We start from the raw sequence: 24,492 nt of genomic DNA, 5'->3' as shown, positions 1-24,492 counted from the left end.
ATAGTATAACAAGTACACAGTAGACATTTTGGTTCAGAAGTCATACTTGCTGCAAGGATATGACAAATATAAATATGCAGTGTTCATATATGAAATTTCTCTCTGACAATAATCCAACAGTTTCAGAAGGAGCTATGAGCATTAATGAAAATTCATTTGAAACCATTTACAAATATAATACATACTACATCACCAATAAATCTTGAATTTTAAGTCGTTGGCCCGTTGGCTGGTTCTGTACGAATAGGGTTTGTCTTCTAAATAATAATCAATATAATGATTAATAATAATTAATAATAATTAATAATAATAATAATAATAATAATAATAATAATAATAATAATAATAATAATAATAATCCAAACAAGATGTTTTGAAAGCTTTCAAAGCCAAGTAATATTTCTGAAAGCATAGCCATTGTCACCCAGAAGAGATAACTGTGCCACTGAAGACTTGCAGCAGCTACCAAAAACAGGCTATTTCTACATCAAATCTTGTTTTTTGATAGCATAGCTGCTGTTTATCCTCAAAGGCACAATAATCCTTCAAGGAATCAGCCACAGCCAAAAAAAACCCTTTTCCTACGAGAAAATCTGTTTTAGATAGAGGCAAATTTAAAACCATATTTCAAAATGACTGGGATGTAACAGCTAACTGCCCCATCTTGAAAGCTAAACCTCTGCACTGCTCACAAACACCAGCTCCTTCATGAAGGTGTTGGGTCACTCCCCGAGGCATGCAATTATTCCAAACGCGTCAACATGAAACTCTGTTACCGTCAGAAGCACACAAACTCACATCGCACCCTCCATGACTTCTGCTAGCACATCGGTTGATGTTTCTTTCACAACATCATTGACCACTCCAGAGCCAAGCTTGTTGCTGCATTGAGGAATCCAGTTAGGAAGAAGTAGAGAGGCAGAGGAGAAAAACAACAATTTTTTTTCAAGAAGAGGTCCTTGTCTGGTCTACAACAAACTCCCTTCAGGAACTAATTATTCTATTTCACCGAGAGCTAATATTTCAAAGGACATATATATCTATATTATAGCATATTGCATCAGGGAAAAGTAAGTAAACAGTAAAGAATAAGTGAATGTAGAATCCAAGATAAAAAGATTGATAAATGTAAAGAATACAGTAAGCAAAAGTTTCTCAAGAAGCATGCTGAAGTATCAGAATTAACTCCTGTAAACATTGAACTAAAAACAATAATGGTAGCAATACTGTGTATCACAAAATGCTGTGCTGAAATAAGGAAGAAGAGGAATGACAAAAAATTTCATTGTGACAACCAAACGAAAAATTAGGAAGAACATGGAAAACAAACAAAATAAGAATTGTCTAGAACATGAACCCATCTAAATGTATGGAAATGAAAGTACCATTTGGGTAAAGACAAAACCATAACAGAACTTCCTTTACAGTTTGTAATATATAGGAAGAAATGGGGTTCTTTCCATCTTTACTTTCTTTCATACCTGCATTTAAAATTTTTTTTTTTACATCAGCCTAATGACTGAGAAAAAAATATTTGGATCATTCCTAGATAGTGACCCCCTTGAGTTTTAACCCAGAATGTACTGTATCCAACTTTGCAGTGTGTTCAATACGAACCTGTTGGGGATTACCATAAAAACAAACAAAAGACGCTAAATATCAAAGATAATGACCACCGAAAACCCTTGGGGGTCACTATCTAACAATGATCCGAATATTTTTTAGTATTCTTTAAAAAAATAATCACAGGTTGGCATAAAGGCTATAGCTGAAGTCCAACTATAACTAGATCAACTATTCACCGGCGCCCTGAAAGTTGAACCAAGTTTTGCAACGTAGCCTACGAGGAATCTGGCTTCGCTAATCATTCGTCCTAATTTTATTCTGCTGCTATTTAGGATGTCCGAAAACTTGTCTCAAATTTCTAACTCGTCATTCACAGGACCCCTATGCTCACACAGCTAACTTGTCTTAATGGCCAAAACTTCCCAGTGCTATTGTGTCATTTCCAAATTTATAAAGGTAATTCCCATAAGACTTTCAATAAAACTGATAAAACTGAAACACATCAACCATACATTTGTTTTCTCCTTCAAATAAAGTTCACGTCCAAATCCCAAGTTAATTGGTTAGAGCAATTGTTTTTTATGTTTTGGCAATCTGAAAAGCTTCAAGAAACGTTTAAACTAAGCTGCAACGTCTGTTGTCTTCATAGAAAAATAGCACAAACTACAACTTCCAGAGGCTAATCAGAATTTATGGCAATTTCAGTGCCTAATGGTAGATGTTTAATCTTTTATCATGGATCACATGTCTTTTTCTAAATGCTTACCAAGATGAGACATTGTCTAGCAAGTGACCCAACTTTACATCAGTGCTTTAGGTTTTGGAGCAAGTTGCTTCAGGACTGGAAATGCATTTATAATTTAGAAAAAGGAATGGAGTTCGGACCCATCTTTTACTTACGTTTCAACCAGACAAGAGGCTAGATAGTGGGAATTAGCTTTTCAATTACAGGAAGACTCATGGTTTCATATTTTACCGACTGTTCATGATTATCTGTAATCCTCCAGATGCCTAAGGCCTGAAACTTGTGCACTGTGACTTCATACAATAGAAAACCAACTGACATATGACATCCCAAAAAAACTTGGTGTATTTTCAAGCACACCGGTAATCTTAAAGAATATAAAACAGAGTTTCTAGTAGTTCGATATGATTAACAACGTAGTACTGTACCTTTATCTCCTTAATCTTTTCTTTCCCAATTTCTTCTTTACCCTTCCAACACTTCAGAACTGGGCTTTATAGGGGATATGAGGGTCACTGTCCAAAGGCCCTTTTATGTGAAAATTGTTAGTGGGACTTAATTTATAACTGCTGCAGGCTACTTCATACTATGCCTCTTTACTTTCTGTCATGCAGATTGAAAAGGCACAGGAAAATTTGATGCGAAGATAAAAATTCATAGCCGTAGTAGTTTAGATCATTAATTAGTCAAGTACTATTTGCTGTAACAGTAATAGTATATAAGTAGTTTAATAACTTCTATTTTATCGATACTTTTAAGACCTACCCAAATCAAAAAGCTATCTGAACCTTGTAAATTTGAGCAAATTTAAATTCAACAGTCAAGAGATTCCAAAATGTTGAATGAAGGTGCGTGTAAAGCACGACTGTAGAAAATGAACGTGTGCTTTTATATTTTGGAGATTTTAAAGATATAATCAAAACTTCTCTAACTTACAACCTAGACTTATACTTTATTTCTACAAAGAATAGTTCCCCGTTGGCCGAGTGGACTTTGCGCTCAGCTACCAATCCAGTGGTTCGAAGTTAGATTCTCGGCTCAGCCAACGTGAAGCCAGAGGAATTTATTTCTGGTGACAGAAATTAATTTCTCGATGTAATAAGGTTCGGATCCCACAATAAGCTGTAGGTCCAATTGCTAGGTAACAAATTGTTTCCTAGCCACGTAAAAATATCTAATCCTTCGGGCCAGCCCTAGGAGAGCTGTTAATCAGCTAAGTGGTCTGGTAAAACGAAGATACACTTACTTACAAAGAAAAAAATAACCTTGAATATGTGTAAAACCAAAAATCCTTTTTTGTAAGATGTGCTAAAAGTTTTCTTTATAAGAAGTGCCCAAACACTTAAAATCACACAAGTGGAAAACTTAATTTTACTTCATGTGTCACAAACTTTTTAAAAGTAAATCTTGGATAGAAAAAGAAGGAACAAAATGGTTGCTTACAATTCAAGCATTTTTTAAAGTTCTTAATAATGTACTATAGCTTATACTGTGATACCATCTGCATGTAGTCTTGGGTAGATTACCTCAACTACAGAATTTCATGCTGATCACTTAAAAAGGGGTAAAAAACACATCCAATTTACTTCAACAGATACCTACAAGAATTTTCCTGCCTATAGCACTACATATATATCATACTCATTCAACCATAAATGAGGTCTCATTTAACTACAAAACCAGGAAACATTCTCTACAAAAGTGGCTCCTTGCACAGACTCCTTACAAAGAGTAAATAACTACAGTGGAGTACTATGTTACTTCAATTGCCACCTTCATGCAACTACAGCTCACTACAGAAGTAAATTTTTAGAAGTGCATCCAAATGAATATTAATTTGGCCTATTATTTTCAACTTGTCTGAAACGCCAATAAAAACAGTGACATTTGCACAGTATTAACTTGGATTCTAGGGTGAAGGTAGACCCTTAAGTTATAAACAGATGTCAATATTATTTCCTATGGTATTCAATGACACCTTTTCAGCCATATTCATGATGATGGGTCACTAGCAAAAATTATAACAGGACAATTTCAAAGAAAAACATATCCCAGAATAAATAATTTCAATACTTTTGAAGGGGGTTAAACTCAGTATGGAACCAATGGTTCCTATTCATCACCAGGGGGCCAAAATGGGTTCATACTTAATATCTGTGACTCCCATCGTTTCGCCTTTTGAATCTGCCTCTTTTTCTTAATGTACTTTTGTGTACAAAAGGACACAATTCTTCCTTATAGAGTTGTTTCACATCTTCCGCAAAGGGTAATCTATTTGTTTCAGTCCCTTGGTGCAGTGTTCTTTACTGCTCTGATTTCTATTATCATAAATTCGTCCCTAGACTTTCACAGGGCTCACCCAAAAGATTTATTTTAAGGCAAGGCAAAAATTGGAGCAAGGTCAAATTGAAGTTGGACAGCTACATGGGAAGAGTGTCTAGGCAGAGAACAGTAGTACTGATGGTGACCAAAGGGATGTAGCAAGAACCTTTAGTATTGTCTATGGTGTCACAAAGGGCCAGTGTTGGAATACAAATGCCAAGGAACTATTTAAAGAAACTTACCTTTTGTCAGTGTCATCAGAAAGCCAAGGGTACAGACTACAATGTAAAACCACTACTGACCTAAAACGTAACGATGTAGAGAGATGACATCCCCTTCCCATCTAGCAATCAACATTCTTACATTCCAATTTTCAATCTTTACTCAAGAACAAATTCTTCTGTGCCGACCCTACGAATGCCTACGCTAACCCACTGAGTGGTCTTGTTGCTTGACACCAAAATCTGATTAATTCCAGAAACTCTTCAAGCAGGACCTTACTCGACGGTTGAAGGATTCCCAGAGACCTTCGATGCATGGAATTATTCCCACACCCTCAGACAGGCTAGTAATGACCCTGTCAGTTCTTATGCTTTATTTTAAGAAGCATACAGAAATAGAACAATACATGGCTATTATAGATATATAATATATATTTGATTATATGTGTATAGTATAGGTTAATCTAAGCTCATATAATGCAGTGCTACTTGTGGACATTCACAGCAGTGTTAAGTAGAGCACTGAATTTGGTACTGTGTCCACCAGTCACATCCAGTACCTCAGTACCTCCAACACATTTCCTAGGTATCTTCAACACCTCAAAATCCGATCATTACAGTCTACATACATGCATTATTTAACAATGAATGGGGAAATTTCCATCTCAAAAACATCAAAATGCAAAAAAAAAAAAGTTTAGGTTACAAGGAACTGATGCTCTTCAGGTAAATGCAGAATGTTTCTGATGTCACCATTTGAACAGTAGTATAGTTTGGTTAAAAAAAAAAAAAAAAAAATGGGAATCAAGTTACATATAAAACAGTGACATTCCTTCAAAACATTGAATACAAGAATCAATAATGCATATGTCATAGAAAAATACTCAACAAACAAGCCTGTTCCATCCCATCCCAAAAGGTGATCACAACATTCAACCAACATGAGGTAGCTCTCCCAGGTACAGTGACCACAAAACAGTTCTTCATTACGATTAAGAAAGTGTCAGCAAAAGCTCGTAACTCACGTGTTCCACAATGGCAAAAGTATCAGTAACTTTTGTTCCTTTTAGAAATGCTCCTTAAAAGGTCTGCAATCTTTTTAATATTGGAAATAACAAGAAGTGAAAAGCATCTATCAAATGAAGTTGTGCTCAGAAGCGAGAACAATACTTGACGTTACAGGGTAACCTTCGGCGACACAAAATACATCAACGCAAGATTCATAAACAATGCACTATGGTAATTAAGTACAGTATTACAGAACACATGAATTATTAAAGAGCTGATAAAATAACACAGAACACATGAATTCTTGATAGCTGATAAAACATCAAAAGTGTGAGCCCCTAAAATATGAGTTGTGCAAAAAAAAAAAAGGTGTCAAAACACAACTGGGGAAAACTTCAATACACACATCATATACCATGCACACTGTATCTAGTATAACTTTTACAAATATGAAGTATTAAATATAGTTATATTAGGATTTTCTAGTGAAGGTTTCTACATACAAATATATAGGCACTGTAATCACAGTACTTACCAAAAAGTACCTATATGATTAATCTGTCCGATTTCTAATTAAGCATCATGAACACATTTTAAAATGGCTAGCCTATTTCTCTCATGAATTCTTGCCCGTGTCCCAGATCTATATTGCGACATCAAAACAAAATGATGTAAACACTGATCTGATTTGGACACCAAATTTTTTATGATTTCTCAAGATCATTTTGTGTGCTTTTCTGTCAACTTCCCACAATTAAAAGGACACTATATACTTCTACTGATTCATTATTATCAATTACATACATAGTATCCTGCATGGGTACCACCTTTAAGGTGTTTTGTGCCTCACACATTATACATCCCTCATATTTCTTTGCAGAAAGCCTTCAAGGGGCCCATTTGATCTCTTCCCAACTTGTTTAGAATTGAATTGAATTGAATTGAATTGAATATAGAATTTAGGCCAAATGCCAAGCTGTTCAGGTTCACCTCCTGTACATTTTCGTCTCTCATTCAAGAACAAATCTTTCAGGAGAGCCAAAAGAGAATCCTGAGAATTATGCAACAATTAACTATCAGTATATTAACGAGAAGTGAGTTCCACTTACAGATTCTCAAAGGACTCATTAAAAAGGATTTTTTATAAAATGAGAAAACTGGTAGAATGTAAAGCAGGAGAAGCTGGACAGCTACATGGAAAGAGGTAAAAAGGGGACAAACTTTACAATTAAACCTCTTCCTCTTTCAGTTCATTCCTTAGACAAACTACAAACATGGAAATCCAAACACATATTTTTGCAAAGATCTTGTAATGAAAACTAGCATACACGCTACAACATACAGTTTTAGGGAGAGGGAGGGGGTGGGAGGGAGATGGATGTGATGAAACTGATGCTATATTATATTCATCTCTGCTATGATCAAGTACATTGAGAGCTGGCTGTACTATTATCTTTCATTAAATACATTGCACACCTATATCTCATGATGCTGTTTAGATTCGTTTCAACAATCCTATAACTGAATACCCACATTAAAAACTCCATAGTGACTGCCATTGTGAACAAAAAAATTACTATAAAATACAGCAGCATATTGGGCAACATCTGGTACAATAAGTTGCCCAAGACTTTTGGATCAGGAAATAACCATATGCAACTGAAAAAGATGAATTCCCAGGGAAAATATTTACTGTCATTTCATAACAAGAAATTAGTTGCAATGGGAGGCATCACGGCATATTTTTCTAATTTGGAAAAGAGCGGAGTCGTACCGAGTTTCATACGTTAACGAAAATCTCAAGATTGTCAATTGCATAGCAACAAAAGAAAGGGGGTTACTGATGCTGATAGGATAAAAATCTTTGAATTGCCCAGAAATATGACCTTGAAATGACAAGTGCCTCTTTAGTACGACTCTAAAAGCGAGCTGTCTGACATGTAAATGTGTGCATGTGTATGTGAAGTGTGCATACCTACTAGCTAGCATTCAAAAGTCAAAAACAGAAAAACATTCATTAAAACATCACACTAACCCTTAATTATTAGAACAAATAAAGGCCAAGTATTCTGCCTAAATTGCAGTCAGTGCAATAACAGCAAAATGCATTTTATTTTTTTTAATGTAAACACTACAACGATAATGACAAAAACACAATGGAAATAAATGACCAAAGATGAGAAAACTGTAATTAATCTGTGACAGACCAAATTGATACCTAGTATAACATGCAAGAGGGCCCATTTTTCTATCAATGACAAAGAAAACCAAAAGATAAAATGTTAACTAAAACAATACAGAAGCATCAGTATGCAACAGTAATTGAAAAGAAAACTAAGAAAGGTTTGTCCTGTTTCAAGTTGTTTCAACAGATGTTCGCCTAAATGCAGCTTATGTTGTTGCTGGTTGACAAACGACAATTATTTATGCAATTTGATTTTATTATAATTCAAATTATATCATCAACATTGAAAGGGTTAACATTATGAAGTTCATCTCAAAGATATAAATAGATGAATCTGTTTGGTCTCACACTTACATCCAAACATCCATGAAGATGAATTTTGGCTGTAAATAAAATCTAGGCAAGTGCTCTGACTCAGTGGTGTGGTTAAACTAACCAATAATAATAATAATAATAATAATCACTACATAGTATGTTTGCTTGAAACCATATAACCAATTGCATTTCCCTTTCATGAACTGTAGTTTAGTGGCAATTATCAAAAGAGTAAGTATGTGTGACGAAAAGATTTAAGAGTATGTCTTCTTCCACAAAACATTTAAGTAGCTAATGTACCTACAAAGTCACAAAAACATCAAACTCTTCAAAGGAAAGAGGTACTAACACCAAAGAACGCAGATGGTAACATCTAACATTAAGGCTAATGCTACAATTCTCTTGACAACTACTACAAGGTGTGTACGAACTGCTACCAGAGAGAGATGGTGCAGCAACAAAAACAGGGTCCCGTGAAGGTTCTTCAATTGACATTCTAGAGCATATGGGTATTTCCATCCAAGATTTACTCTCGAAATCTGCTTGCTTGCTACTAAAGGGCCTCCTACACTGGAAACAAAGAGGGATACCATACTCTATGGTCATGCAGACCCTGACGCTGGCTGGCAGACGAGTGTGCTTACCCTAGAACGGCCTCCACGGCCGTGGCAGCAATTGGCCGGTATATGGATGCCCCTGGCCTCACCTGACTCCCTCCTGGTTGACCAGGCCCACCTCCGGGGAAACCAGGCAGCCCAGGTAATCCTGGGATGCTCGGAAACCCGCTGGAGGGGTAGCCTGTTGCCGTGGGTCCGTTTGGGAGAACTGGTCCTGGCCTTTCCAGGGGGGAGCAGTGCGGTACAGCACGACATTACACATTAGCATATCACTATCTCAAGGCAATTTGACTTTGTTTTTAATTCGTTTAAAGGTATCAGGACTCGAAGACGCTAAACACAGGCATTCCGCATACTAACAAAGCTCAGTCTGATCACAAGAAGGCTTGGCTCAATATACTTTTGAATAATGAAACAAGGCAAATACAAATCATATAAATTCATGTTTTGGTGTAGAAGTACTACATCATTCTAGTCTTGAACCTGAATTTAAAAAAAAAAAAGTGTTTCACAGTGCATGTAAAGACAATCAAAATGACTGAGGAATCCATTCTCATAACATTATGCATCTTTATAAGTCTTTAATCAATCTAATAACATAGCATAACTACTGACGTCCCGCTACCTTCTGGCAACAGTCAGAATGAAAGGCAAGGAATGAGGCAAACTTTACCCATCAGTCACAATCTGTTTGAGAAGGTCGTCTGAAACAACAGCGTCACGACTACCGTCACGACTACCTTCACGATTACCTTCGCGACTACCTTGACGACTATCTTTCCCGTCATCATCGCTAAAGGGAAGCGTGCAAAGGAAATACAAAGAATATTAATTAAGCAACTGGCAAAGACAGGTTGGTGGGTGAGTTATGTACAGTAATCAAATGAAGGACTCATCTCCATGGGTATTAAACTCTGTTATCCTCAAGGATACTAAGGAAACCAAGACCTCCATTCTTACAAATTTATTACATACGTTTCATGACACGTCACATTTTCAACACTAAACAAGAAAACGAATTGCATTTTCATTTTCTGATCATTTTCTCTTTTAGCCATGAGAATGTGATGCGTCATGAAACAGCAGCAATAAATGGAGGTCTTCGTTTTCCTTCTTCCTTGAGGATGTGTATGTTTTGGCTGTGGCTTCACCTGTATAAACTTTGTATACTTCGTTACAGATAGCAAGTAGGACTTTTGGGACATTCAGGCATGGGTGAAATTGATTAGGGACTTACAAGCACTTGTAAAATGTAAGAAAAAGGCAAATTCCTGCAAATGATGTTACTGCTGTAATACAAATTTTTAAAAAATGGGAACATTTAGCACCAATCTTAAAAGGAATGACACTGATTTAACAATGATCTAGGTACAAAGATGAGTCCACAATAATTCCCCTTTGTCAAAGCACAAAGCCAATACCAGTAAGTCAAAAACAACATATCATTACATAAATTAATGACAGAGAGAGAGAGAGAGAGAGAGAGAGAGAGAGAGAGAGAGAGAGAGAGAGAGAGAGAGAGAGAGAGATAAAATATTCTCAACCTTATTATAAAAACTTCAGTAAAAGCTGCAGATAAAGGAACTATCATACAGTAGTTTTCTACTTGTCAGGGAAATGTTGAAATATACTTACAGTTTCATCTTGAAATTATGACTAGCTCCTAATACAAAATTTCCTAGATGACTAGAAGAAACGCTTAAATTCTCTCCATGGACAGAACATGCCTTGTGAGCAAGAAATCACTCTCTTTTACAGAGCTAAAAGACTCAATTTTCCTGGAGTCTGACAACCTATGTTGATACTTGCAAGACTAGAATTTTCATCGTCACCCTATTCAGCAACAATTTCTTCAAGGGGAAGATCCAACGCCTGGTTTTCCTCATCCCAATAGCTACCTCTCTCTTAAGGGTCTATTTATTACTTCTCCACTTAAAATTAATCTCCTAAAGAGAAATTTTCACCTCTTCCAACCCAGGGATTTCATGCCTGGTATTTTCATAACCAAACATGAAATGTATTTAAACCACATTGTAGTGAACTAAATGGGATTCTATACAGTATTACCTCTCAACTGCAGTGTATATATGTATATATAATGAAAGATGAGATATAAAAACTAAAACCAGCAACTGACTTTGGCCCAGGTTGTGAGACATGGATTATAAGATGGCTGGGTCCCCTTCTAATGCTATCGTAACTCTCTCTTCACTTTGCCAGGGACAGGTTGAAAGTCCAGGGCAACTTTTCCCCCCCATGTCTCTGTCCATTTTTAATTACTTTTTGTTTCGTATATATTTTAAAAATTAATACCAATACATCACAGGACTCTTAAGAGCCTTAGGAATAAACACAGTTAAGTGAAATATAAAAAGAGCAGGGGAAAATTGAAGAAGAATACAGAATACTTTACAAATACAATCCAAAATGCATGAGCTAGGAATCATGCAAAACATGTTAAAACTAATCTGGAAAAATGGGTCACAAAGAGAGATACTTACAGTTTGTTCTACACATTTTCTTTCCACAGTCATGGTGATGAGAATACTATCCTCTGTTACCTTATTTCCAGCATCTGTGCAAAGGCTTGAAAAACTTACCTCATCATGACAGCCAGAAGTAATAATTTTCCAATATCTTCACTAGAGCCCAATAAGTTCTGGGGCACATAGACAATGCAATGCCACTGGTAATGCCCAACAAAAAGGTTATACACTGTAAAACCTTCAATATTCAAGAGAAATTTGTGTGTATAATGCACAGTTTCACAGAACTGACACGACTAGACTGTGATCCTTTAGTCACCAGAGTTCCTAGAAATAAAAGAATCACTACTGTCCGATTCAACATCCCCGACTTGAATGCACTGGTGCTTGTTGGAACCATAACTGACTACAAGATGCCAAACACTCACTCACTCATTCTTAACTTCCCTATTCAACTGTCCCCAACCGAAGTCAGTCAAGAATTCAGGGGACTTCTACAAAACCACCTAGCTTGCTGTTAAATGATCCAAGACACTTTCCCCCAAAAACTCCAAGGAATCACTGGAGGGAAAAGGAGCAAAGGAAGTAACAATCCACTTTTGCATGGGATAAGGCTAGACAGAACAAAATGCAATTGCTGTTGCAGCTAAGACAAATCTTAACCCTTACTGACATGGACTTAGGGATCTGCATAAACACAACCTTTGAGTACAATAAGCAAAAACACTAATGATGAAGTAAAACAGTGAAACACAAACACACACACTCGCAATCAAAAAGGAAAACAATCCTAAGGAGTCTTCTACCATTTCAGTGTTCATTTACAGCATTTAGGGTTTCAATCAGATTCTCTCAAATGAGTAGGAAACCCTCCCAAAACAAGAGAACATAAAAATACCAAAAGAACAAAATCCATCATGTTCAACTAAAATACATGACTAATATGCTTATAGCATTGAATGCAAATGAAAATGTATTCAGTTTTACAAGTAGAAACAATTTTAAAACACTTGCAAGCACTGGGGTCAAGATCCCTTAACAGGACATGTAACTCAAAACAATTATCGTCACGGTTCTTCTGAAATTGTGTAAACAAATGTAATTGTACAGACAGAATCAAAACTGAAATGGAAAATGCAGTTGTTGAAGTACAAATAAACAAGGGCTGTCATTATGACTAGAAAACTGACTAGATTATCAAACATACACAGGCATAGGCAAGGCATGTTCAGGATGCCACCAAAATAAAAAGGAAGAATTAAAATCACATTATACAAGGTTAAGACGTTTCCATAAAAGCTGTAGACATTACTACAATGTACAAAAGTAGAAAGGCCCACTAATATCCAATGCCATTCATTTGCAGTGCATCTCGGAAGGTTCCTAAATACTGAAAAATATAACATATGAACATTCTTCTATTTCTGTGCCGAATAAGAAGAGTACATGTCTGTCCACTTTCTCCAGAGACTGCAGCAGCTGCTGCTGCTGCTTCCGTTCTCGTAGTCGATGATAAGAGCGTTTTTTAAGATTAATACCATCGTGAGCGTGTAATAAATACCTTGTGGGAGCTTCTCCCAATGAGAATATTGGACAAATGGTTCCTCACCTGACAATTTTCCCAATTATGTTCGATGCAATGGAACCTCCTGCCTGTGACATGGAGCCGCCTCCGCCACCTCCGCTACCACCGCTAAAATACAAGATTTGAATTTAGTTTATGGTTTGGCATTCAATTACTTTTATTCCCAAGAAAATGATATTGTTATGATACAATAAAGTTTTATACATACTTACCTGGCAGATATATACATAGCTATTACTCCGTCGTCCGACAGAAATTCGAATTTCGCGGCACACGCGGCAGGTAGGTCAGGTGATCTACCCCCCCACCCGCCGCTGGGTGGCGGGAATAGGAACCATACCCGTTTTTCTAATTCATATTTTTTCTTCCAGCTGTCTCCTGAGGGGAGCTGGGTGGGCCATTTAATTGTATATATCTGCCAGGTAAGTATGTATAAAACTTTATTGTATCATAACAATATCATTTTTATACATTCAACTTACCTGTCAGACATATACATAGCTGATTCACACCATTGGTGGAGGGTAAAAGACAGCTATTACTGAATAGACAGGTAAACAACATACGTTGTAGGTAATAAATAAATAAAAACCTTGGTTCCTATGTGTTTAGACGAAGGGTCGACTTCCTAGCTATTGCTAGTAGTCTGCTTCGTCTCAAGAGCCTCAGCGAGGATGTGACCTATGGCTAAGAGTTCTTGTAGATCTGTCAATGGGGTCTTATCCACTTACTTGACAGAATCTAGTGGTCATTTGTCAATGGGGTCTTATCCACTTACATGACAATACACCAATGCCTATTGGCATAATTTAAGGATATTGTTAAGATACAATAAAGTTTGTTCATACTTACCTGGCAGATATATATATAGCTGTATTCTCTGAAGTCCGACAGAATTTCTAAAAACTTACGACACACGTAGTGGGAGTTAGGGTGGTTAGTACCCATTCCCGCCGCTGGGAGGCGGGTATCAGGAACCTTCCCATTTTCTATCAGATTTCTATCTCCACTGTCTCCGGTGAGGGGAGGTGGGTGGGTACTAAAATTATATATATCTGCCAGGTAAGTATGAACAAACCTCTTTATTGTATCTTAACAATCCAATAGCATTTTGTTCATGAAACTTACCTGTCAGATATATATATAGCTGAATCCCACCTTTGGCGGTGGGAGAGACAGAAAAAAGGATTTTAGAAACATATAAATGTATATGATTGACATCTTGGTTCCTTACCTGTTAGCATAGCTGACTTTGTGATTACTGTCACCCAAGCCTGCTTCTGCTTCACTAGAGTTACCAACAAGGTAGTGACCTATGCAGTTGGTGCGCTCTAGATGATCTGTCAACGGGGACGGGACCACAATGTGACTAGACCATGACCATACTTCCGAGGGCAACGAGGCAAAAACCACCACCTAAGTTAGCCTAACAACAAACTCCCATATACCAAAGGCTAAAGGAAGGGACGACTGTACTCGGCAGCCGACCCTACAACCATAAACATACAAATATTAAAAACTCACCATACCCTTTTCTATGGGAAAGGATGAGTGCTACCTCCTGGCCCAAAATAGTGTCTGCGGCGACGTATGGTCGAGAGAGTAACAGCTTTCATAGGTCCCCGTTCTTACCTCCCGTAGGTAGTGCGAGGCGAACACTGAGTTACTCTCCAAAAAGTAGCACTTAAAATGTCTTTAAGAGCCATGTTTTTTCTGAAAGGCTATTGAGGTCGAAATAGCCCTTACTTCGTGCGCGTTAACTTTAAGTATCTTCAAGTCACTGTCTTTGCAAGAAGCGTGCGCCTCTTTAATGGTGTTTTCTTAAAAAGAATGCCAGTGCATTCTTGGACATGGGCATGTTTGGTCTCTTGACCGAACACACCATAAGTTCTCTGCAGAACCTCGGCAATCCTTCTCGTTCTACGAATATACTCTCTAAGAGCCCTAACGGGACACAGGACTCTTTCTGGCTCTTGACCAATGATCTCTGCCATACCCTTGATCTCGAATGTTCTAGGCCACGGATTGGAAGGGTTTTTGTTTTTGGCCAGAAACGACATATTCAAAGAGCAGACTGCATTATGCCCTTTGAAACCGACGTGTTTGCTGAAATGCCTGTATTTCGCTAAATCTCTTCGCCGTCGCCAGAGCAGTTAGGAATACAGTTTTCTTCGTCAAAATCTCGTAGAGACGAAGATGAAAGAGGTTCAAAACGATTTGACATCAAATATTTTAGGACCACATCCAGGTTCCACGAAGGTAGCTTCGGTAGTGGTACCTTGGTCGTCTCGAAAGATCTCAATAGATCATGGAGATCCTTATTGTTAGCGAGGTCAAGACCTCTATGGCGAAAGACTACAGATAGAACGCTTCTGTAGCCTTTAATAGTTGACACTGCCAACTTTAGATCTTGTTTCAGATAAAGCAAGAAGTCGGCGATCTGGCTCACAGAGGTAGTGGTAGAGGAAACTCCTTTTCTCTTACACCAACTTCTAAAGGCTGCCCACTTCGATTGGTAAACCGCGATTGATGATGGTCTCCTCCGCGGTGGCGATAGCTTTAGCCACTGATTTCGAAAAACCTCTCGCTCTGGCCAACTTTTGGATAGTCTGAACGCAGTCAGACTCAGAGCGGAGAGGTTTTTGTGGTACCTCTCGAAGTGGGGCTGTTTGAGTAGATCTCTCCTTAACGGAAGAGATCTCGGATAATCCACTAGGTAGAACATCACCTCTTGTGAACCAGATCGCTGCGGGCCAAAAGGGGGCGATTAAGGTCAACCTCGTCCCCTCCGATGCTGCAAATTTTCTCATCACCTCCCCCAGGATCTTGAAGGGGGGAAAAGCGTAGAGATCCAGGCCCGTCCAATCCCATAGCAAGGGCGTCTACTGCTACTGCTCCCGGATCGAAACCGGGGAGCAATACAGAGGAAGTCCTCGCCGTCCTTGATGTTGCGAAGATGTCCACTAAGGGGCATCCCCAAAGACCCCACAGTTCCTGGCATACTTCTTGATTGAGAGTCCACTCTGTCGGCAATAACTGTCCTTGTCGACTGAGGAGATCTGCCCGGACGTTCTCGACTCCGGCAATGAATCTTGTCAATATTGTGACTTCTCTCTCCTTCGCCCAAGCAGGATCTCTTTGCTCGAGAAAACAGGGAGCGAGAGTGTGTTCCTCCTTGTTTCTTCAAGTATGCCAGGGCTGTGGTGTTGTCCGAGTTGATCTGAACCACACGACGGGAGACTTTGTTCTGGAAGAACTGGAGCGCTAATTGAACCGCTGCCAGCTCTTTGAAGTTGATATGCCAGGTTACCTGTTTACCTCTCCTCCAGGTACCTGACACTTCCTCCCCCCCTAGAGTTGCTCCCCACCCCGTGGATGACGCGTCGGAGAACAACACTAGGTCGGGGTTCTGAAGCTTGAGGGATACGCCCTCTGACAGCTTCCACGGATCGAGCCACCATCTTAAGATGGTTCTTCACCTCTTCCGAGATGTTTAACTTCATGTCGAAGTTGTCCTTTTCTGTCCAGCAGTCCGACAGAAAGAACTGAAGAGGTCGGAGGTGTAGCCTCCCAGGGAAACAAACTTCTCCAGCGAGGAAATGGTCCCCAGCAGACTCATCCATTCCCTCACTGAGCATGAATCTTTCCCTAGAAAGGCTGACACTTTTTCTATGCCTTGTTGCTGACGTTCCTGGGACGGAAAAGCCCGAAAAAAGCCACTGAATCCATCTGAATCCCCAGATACAACGAAGACTTTGTTTGGGGTGGGGGTCAGATGTGACTTTCTTGAAGTTCACCAGAAGTCCAGGGACGCAGCTAAAGAACAGAGTCCGCTTTCAAATCCTTCAGGCACCGGGTCTGCGGGAGGCTCGTATGAGCCAGTTCGTCTAGATAGAGCGAGATTCTGATGTTTGGAAAGATGGGAGCCACCTCGCCACGTTCTTCATTAAGATGGTGAAGATAAAAGGGGCCGTACTCAGTCCGAAACAAGAGCCCTGATGAAAGACCTTCCCTTTCAATACGAACCGAAGGTACTTCATCGATTGGGGATGTATCGGGACGTAAAGTAGGCGTCCTGGAGGTCGAGTGATACCATCCAATCTCCAGGTCTTAGGCCCCCAGAACTGACTGAGGTGTCTCCATCTTGAACCTCTGCTTCTCTATAAAGAGGTTTAGACGACTTACATCCAAGACGGGCCGCCACCCTCGATTGTTTCGAGGTACAAGAAAAACAATCTGTTTTGTAAAATCCTGGCGTTGCCAGGTCTAAAACTGTTCCACTGCTCTTTTATTCTCGAGCATCTGCTCCGAGCAGGTCGAAAAGAATCTTTCGCTTTGTTAGCGGATACGATGGGGACAAGTCCCTGGGAGTGGAGTCAACGGGGGCGGCTTTATGAAAGGGATCTTGTAACCCTTCTCTATGACGTCGAGAGACAGGTGTCTGCCTCTCTTACTCTCCAGGCTTCTGCAAACAACTGCAGCCTGGCTCCTACCCGGTGACTGAAGGCAACGATCTCTCACTTCTTACCCCTAGACTTGGAAGGGGCTCTACCTCTAGGAAGGCTTCTTCCTCGAGGAGACGATCTAGCGGAAGTCCCTCCACGAAAGGGCTTCTGCTTTAAACTGTTGCGTTCCAGACGATGTTGAAGGGCCAGCCGGACGTCTCGAAGACTGAGCCAACAGGTCTTGTGTGGCTTTCTCCTGCAGACTCACTGCCAGATCCTTCACCATAGCTTGGGGGAAGAGATGACTCGAGAAGGGAGCATACAAAAGTTCTGTCCTCTGAGCGGGAGAGACAGACTTAGAGCGAAGTTTGCAATAAAGCGACCTTTTCTTAAGAACCCCTGCTGAAAAATGAGAGGCTAACTCCTCTGAGCCATCCCTGACGGCCTTGTCCATGCATGACAATACACTGGACAGCTCCCCCAAGCTGATCGAGTCTGGCTTACGAGATTGGTTGTCTAAGGCTCCAAGACACCAGTCTAAAAAGTTGAAAACTTCTAAGGACCTAAATAGTCCCTTCAAAAGATGGTCCAGTTCGGAAGTCGTCCAAGAAACCTTAGCCGATGCTAAAAGGGCCCTCCTTGAGGCATCCACCACGCTGGCGAAATCACCTTGAGCCGACGTAGGAACCTTCAATCCTAATTCCTCGCCTGTCTCATACCACATCCCTGCCTTACCGCTAAGGTCTAGACGGAGGCAGGGCGAAAGTAGTTCTTCCTTTTGCTTTCCTAGACTCCATCCAGGCGTTTACCTTCCGGAAAGCTCTTTTTCGTAGATAACGACGTCTTCATCTTCACGAAACCTGGAGACTTACTTGTCTTCGACGACGAAAACTGAGAAGGAGGAGGAGGGAGGAGCAGCTGGCTGAAAAGTATCGCCAAACGAATCACGAAGTAGTCGTGCCAAAACTTGATAATCTGACGAGGCGAGACGTAGCAGGTTGATCATCATCAACATCCTCCGAAGAACCGCTAAGTTCTCCTTCTTCCCTACCGAGTGCAAGTCCGAAGGAAGAGGCAGAAGTCCTTTAGCTCCAAGTCTCCTATCTGAACGATGAAAAGAAGACGAGGGTAACGGATCCTTAACAGTAACAGGATCAGGAGTACCTTTTAGAGGCGAACGTGCCACAGGCTCGGGAACCACATCCGAGTGACAGCGAACTTCCACATTCGCGTCCACAGAGGTCTTACTAGAACGTCTACGAGCGTCCATCTGAGCGTCCAAATGTAGCGTTCTCTCGAGCGTCCAAATCAGCAGTCCAACCGAGCGTCCAGCGAAGCCGTCCCAAAAACGGCGCGGTCCATCAAAAAGAGACTCTTCTACCGTCCCGCGAAGCGTCCTTCCGAACGTCCAGCAAAGAAACTTGATCCACTGCCCAGACTAACATAACGTTGAGCGTCAACACTGACATGTCGAAGAGGTGCAGAAGCAAATCGTCGTCAGCAGAAGCGTCGAAGTCGGAACGCCGAGCGTCCTCTACGGGAGGGAAGGGAGGAGCATGCAGAGAACTCTCTCTAACTTGGCGTCTAACGTCACCTCTAGATGAACCCTGGGGAGCAAAACGACGTCTAGAGGGCGAAATATCAGAAGACGGGGACGAAAAAGGAGCCATTGGAGAATACTGCTTAGATCTCTTGATAGGCAGTCTATCGTCTTTCTTCGACGCGGGACCGTCTCCTTCTGTTTCAGTAAAGCGTTCCAGTTGCCGCTGCATCGCAATGATGATCTCCGTCTGAGATGTCTCCTTACGCGGAGACAGCTGCGCTTGCGAGAAGGAGAGGGGCGAGGGGACGCCTTCTTCCTTCTCCCAAGAACAGCCTTGGCTCTAGAGCGACTGGGGCGCTCAGTTAGGGCGTTTCATCGGTCGGATGACGTTTCCTATTTAACTTCTTCTGGGGCCCGGAAAGGCTACGCTTTCTGGAGAAGAATGCCACTCAGACATAGCATGACGTGAAGCGTCCAGCTCTTGAAGAGTCCTCTTCAGAGGTCGCGAATCCGATCGAGATTCCCACCCCTTGCGCGGGGAGGACGCGTCGGAAGACGAGAACAATCCTTAAGGATACGTGCTCGAGCACGCTCCTTCCAGCATTTTTTCCCTGGGTTAACGCGTCCACAGGAACTGCTGAAGGGACGCCAGATCGGTGGGGGTTCCCCGTAACCCTCCTTCGGCCTTCGACATGCCCTCTCCCTGAGTCCTGGGAGTCCGGCAGAGGTCCCAGCCTAGAGGCGCTATAGGGCCGATCTGACGCCCCCTCCACTTCACTAGGGGCACTATCACTGCACTTATTTTGCCTGTTTTCCAAGGGCAAGCACTTTAGATTCAAGCGTCTTCAATGAATCTAGAATAAGCGAAAGGGCATTACCCTCCGCAGACACCACTTGAGGGCCCGAAGGCAACACTACAGGGTTAGGAGACACAAATTCTAAAGGAGGGTTAGAAGGGGATACATTAATACCCTGTCTGCTACCCGACTTACTCCTGGAGGAAGACCTCCCTAATCCTATCACGTTCTAATTTTTCTTAACGTAGGATTCATACGTCTTCCATTGCAAATCATCTAAGCTTTCACACTCATTACAGCGCAAATCAAAATCTACACTCTTGCCCCCTACACCCTTTACACAATGTGTGAGGATCAACCAAGGCTTTGGAAGCCTAACCTTGCATTCCACTTTCGAGCACACCCTGGCGCTAGCAGAACTACATCCAGACATTTTTAAGGGAAAAAATCTAAGCCAAAATCAATAAACAGTCCAAATCACGTATGCCAAGCTATCGATCCAATCAAAAAACCAAAAAGTCAAGAGGATACTCAAGCAATATGAAAAGTTTTCCAAAATCCTGAGGCGGAGGTGTGTAAACAGGTGTTTACGACACCGGCGACAAAGAAATCTGATAGAAAATGGGAATGGTTCCTGATACCCGCCTCCCAGCGGCGGGAATGGGTACTAACCACCCTAACTCCCACTAACGTGTGTCGTAAGTTTTAGAAATTCTGTCGGACTTCAGAGAATACAGCTATATATATATCTGACAGGTAAGTTTCATGAACAAATTAAGGAGCACAACACCGATCCCGATCACCTGATCCTAACACGAGGGTTTGTGCTTAATTTGAAAAGAGCTATCCCCAAACTCATTTCAAATAACCCCAGAAAATAATACACTTATGTTAAAATAAAAAAAAAAATAAAAAATTTTAATTCACTAGTTAAGGATCAGTGTCGGCTCCCTATCCAGCAACGCATCCGTGGACACGTATAACAAAGAGAGAAGGATCTCTCATACGCCCACTTGATCTCCTTCGTGCAAAGAGAAGTCAACACAGAGTTGCATCTCCCGTTATTACAGCTAATATGACTCTCATGACATATTGTTATGGAAATAAGAACAAGAATTGTTAAAAGCTCGCACTTCAAGCGCTTTTAATTCTTAGCTGTTTGAAGGAAACATCAAGTTACTCAAGAAATGCTTTAGAAAATCCACTCTTCCAAAGAAGACCAGGGCTTTCTTTGTAACAGATCTCTTCTGGATGAAGCCCAGAGCCTGGATTGCGCCTGGCTGGCGCCTCGCCCCTGGCTGGCCCTCGCCCCTGGCTGGCGCTCGGCCCCTGCTCGCCCCTGGCTGGCTGGCCTCGCGCCTGCCTGGCGCCTCGCGCCTGCCTGGCGCCTCGCGATCCTGGCCTGGCGTCTCGCGTCTGCTGGCGTCTCGCGCCTGGCTGGCGCCTCGCGTCTGCCTGGCGCCTCACTCGCGCCTGGCTGGCGCCTCACTCGCGCCATGGCTAACGCCTGGCGCGTCGCCCCTGATCGGCGCCTCGCGCCTGGCTGGAGCCTCTCTCCTGCCTTGGCGTCCTCGCGCCTGCCTGGCGTCTCGCGCCTGGCTGGTGCCTAGCGCCTGGCTGGTGCCTCGCGCCAGCCTGGCGTCTCGCGCCTGCCTGGCGCCTCGCGTCTGGCTGGTGCTTCGCTTGCCTGGCGCCTCGCGCCTGGCTGACTTCTCCCCACTTGCAGGAGATTCGAGCTTGTTAAGAGTCTCGATGAAAAACGTGGCGATGTCCACCTCGGACACTTTATTTGCCTGATTTATTCGTCTCTAGCGGCATCTGCACCAGATTGGAGGCTACTCCTTCTCCTCATCAGACAATGACAGTGTTTATTTGGACTGTCTTGCTCTGGCGTCTTTACGCCTGGTTTGGCATTTGGCGCCTGATTGGCGCTACATTGTCCGAAAGTCTGAACATCCACAATCGTTTATCAGGAGAAAGGAAAAGGGAAGAAATTCTTTCACTTTGAGCTTATGGCCTCTGCAACAAGGGGAGGTAATTTTAGTCGGCTACATCCAGTAGACGATAGGAAATCTAATAGTCCGAGAGACCAGTCTTCCTCCGAGAGGATCATACTTGATACTTTAGTTGCTAACGAGCACTCTTCCCCCCCTACATGTTGAAGAGTTCTCTCGTTGCAAAATCTTCCCTATCCTTGCACGAAGGCAGGGAAAGAGCCTGGAAGTTTAAGGAGAGACTGAGCTGAAATTGGGAGGATTCCCGATTTCTAGCTCTTTTAAATATATCTCTTCGAACCTTCTGGGAAGTAGTTTTGAGCCCTCATCGTATTCCAAAGACTCTGTCAGCAAACGTTTAAACCTTATCTTCTTTTGTAGATAACAACGTAAATACATTGCCTGGACAACGAATCCTTTATCTGAAAGCGTTGATCCAGGAATAAAAGGTTATAGTTCTTTTGCCAAACATACCATGCTGGCAGGAACCCATTGCGAGTCTTTCTAGAATTTGATTCCAGATTCCAAGCACCAAAAATTCTCACTCGTCCTTTTGGTCGATTAGTACCAAGAGAAACATGATGAGGAGCAGTTCCATCTTGTCAGAACACGGAATCTGAGGCCCAAATAGGATCCCATTGTAACTATAAGATCTCCAAGTCTTAGTCGTATAGAGGTATTGGTAAGTAAGTCCCGAAGATTCTTAAGCTCTGCTATCTCCAATTCCCTTTATAAGAGCCAAAGAGTATAGCCTTTTACTGCGTTCGTTGATAGCAGATATATACAAAGGTAATTCTTCCCTCTGAAAGGGAAGAAAAAAAAAAAAACGCTATGTGGTTCACAGAGGTATCGGAAGAGGACAGTTTCCTCATTCCCTCAAGCACGATCTGCAGTAATAATATATCTTATCCATGACTACTGTCATTACCTTGAAACATCCTCTCATTCACGTTCCAACTTCTGGTCAGTCTGCCCGCAGACAGACTCAGAGTGGAGAGGTTGTTAAGGTCCATTTAAAATAGATGCTGAAAGAATATTCAGACTGTCTTGGAAAAGACTTCCAAAACCTGCTGTGAGAAGAACGTGACCTCTGAGAATCCAACCTCTCTAAGTCTAAAATGAGCATAACATATATCCTCTCTTTCTTAGACGCCCATTTGTCTTACATTCTGTAGAGAGTTTATCTTTTGGGGAGGGGAAAAAAAGACTAAATTTTATTCCCCTTTCTATAACATAAAGATGGCGTATATTGCTACCTCTCTCTTATATTCTTTCTTTCCTGTCCTCGTGCCTGGGCAACGAGAGAATGGAAAAATTCTATCATCGTTATTCTGCAAAACAAATTATTATTATCCTATTCTCCTACTAACTGAGCCAGGATCGAGGAGAATCATTCAAGATTCCTATCCTAGGACATCAGCCGTAATGTACGGTTCAGATACTTGAAAGAGCCTCTCACCCAATACTGAGAGCTCCTACGAGTCTTTTCCAGTACCAAAACATTACTACAAGGTCTCCCTTGTTATATGTTTACATAGGAGTAGGATAATATACCATCCTGTTAATAACAATGAAAGAGGAGAAAGAGGAGCTGCATGGTTCAAGGGACTAGCCGAAACGTGCAATAAAAAAGGGGTTGCCAAGGTCTTTCTAAAACCTGCACCCAGATTAACTTATGAGTCCGATATATTTTCTATCCCTTGTCTCATAAGGTTGAGGAAAGCGAGAGACCTCTAAAGATATCAGTTCTCTTCACCATGTAAAGGTCTATAAAGCAGAAGAACCCACTTATCCTGACACGTACACTACGTTCTCCTGTGCGATATCTAGAATAATGTCAGTATAAGGGTTGATCTGGCAAAAAGAGTTTCTCCCAAAACAACTCCTCTTGCCAGGAAAGCAGTAGCTCACGCGACCACTATATTACCTGACATGAGAAGTCTGTTCTTGTTAGAGACTTCCGCAATTTCAGTTAATCCTGACAAGGGCCACGGCCGCCTGTGCGACAACTTGTGTCCCTGTCAGGAAAAAACTGATCTTGTGTCAGTTCTCAAAGAGGAAACTCTTGGAAAGTCTATCTCCAAATACTGAGAAATTGGAGATCCTGATATCTTGCGCCTGGCTGGCGCTTCGCGCCTGGTTGGCGCCTATCGCCTGGTTAAAGCCTGGCGCTCGCGCCTGGCTGGCGCTCGCGCCTGGTTGGCGCCCTATCGCTCGGTTAAAGCCTGGCTGGAGCCTTTATGGCCTATTACTCGCAACCTTGGTCAGGAAATCTCGATATCAAAATAAGAAGAGGTGCTGTAAGAATCCTATAATTCTACAGTACTTCCATAGTTGGATGTTTCTTCTCATTTTCGTCCTAATACGAGGTATATCGGAAGGGGAATTATTCTTTCCTCGGTTAATTCTTCCGTATCCCCCCCCCTTTTTTCCTGAACGAGAAGGACCACTCCAGTGCGAGGGACTGAGTAACTTCCCAGCTCTATGTAGGAAAGCATAATTTGCTCTAAGGTATATCTATTAACTAATTATTTTCTAGTTAGAGCCAGGCGTCTGGCGCTGGCGCTTATGATTCCTTATGGCATGGTTTGAGGAAAAGGAAGCAGTCTACAGGAAGACTGTTCGTCTTCTTCTTGCTAAGAGATCTATGAAGAAGACTTCTC

The 24,492-nt window shown here is 41.5% G+C and overlaps 1 protein-coding gene across 11 annotated transcripts in view; it reads right to left on the bottom strand.

Annotated features, from left to right (window-relative positions):
- LOC135203722 (calpain-A-like) overlaps positions 1–24,492 on the bottom strand; it is a 117,199-nt gene that overhangs the window by 68,057 nt on the left and 24,650 nt on the right. For 8 of the 11 annotated variants that reach the window (XM_064233631.1, XM_064233630.1, XM_064233633.1 and 5 more), the window contains 4 exons: positions 13,075–13,158; positions 9,653–9,772; positions 9,007–9,198; positions 799–882 (listed from right to left, as the gene is read on the bottom strand). In XM_064233631.1, the coding sequence (XP_064089701.1) occupies positions 799–882; positions 9,007–9,198; positions 9,653–9,772; positions 13,075–13,158 (480 nt within the window). The remainder of the gene's footprint in view (positions 1–798; positions 883–9,006; positions 9,199–9,652; positions 9,773–13,074; positions 13,159–24,492) is intronic. The other 3 variants (XM_064233638.1, XM_064233639.1, XM_064233640.1) reach the window with 3 other exon arrangements.

The sequence above is a fragment of the Macrobrachium nipponense genome, chromosome 36 (genome assembly GCF_015104395.2).
Source record: "Macrobrachium nipponense isolate FS-2020 chromosome 36, ASM1510439v2, whole genome shotgun sequence".
NCBI lineage: Eukaryota > Metazoa > Arthropoda > Malacostraca > Decapoda > Palaemonidae > Macrobrachium > Macrobrachium nipponense.
The sequence above is the reverse complement of the archived record's forward strand: the minus strand, read 5'-3'. Positions and strand labels throughout refer to the sequence as shown.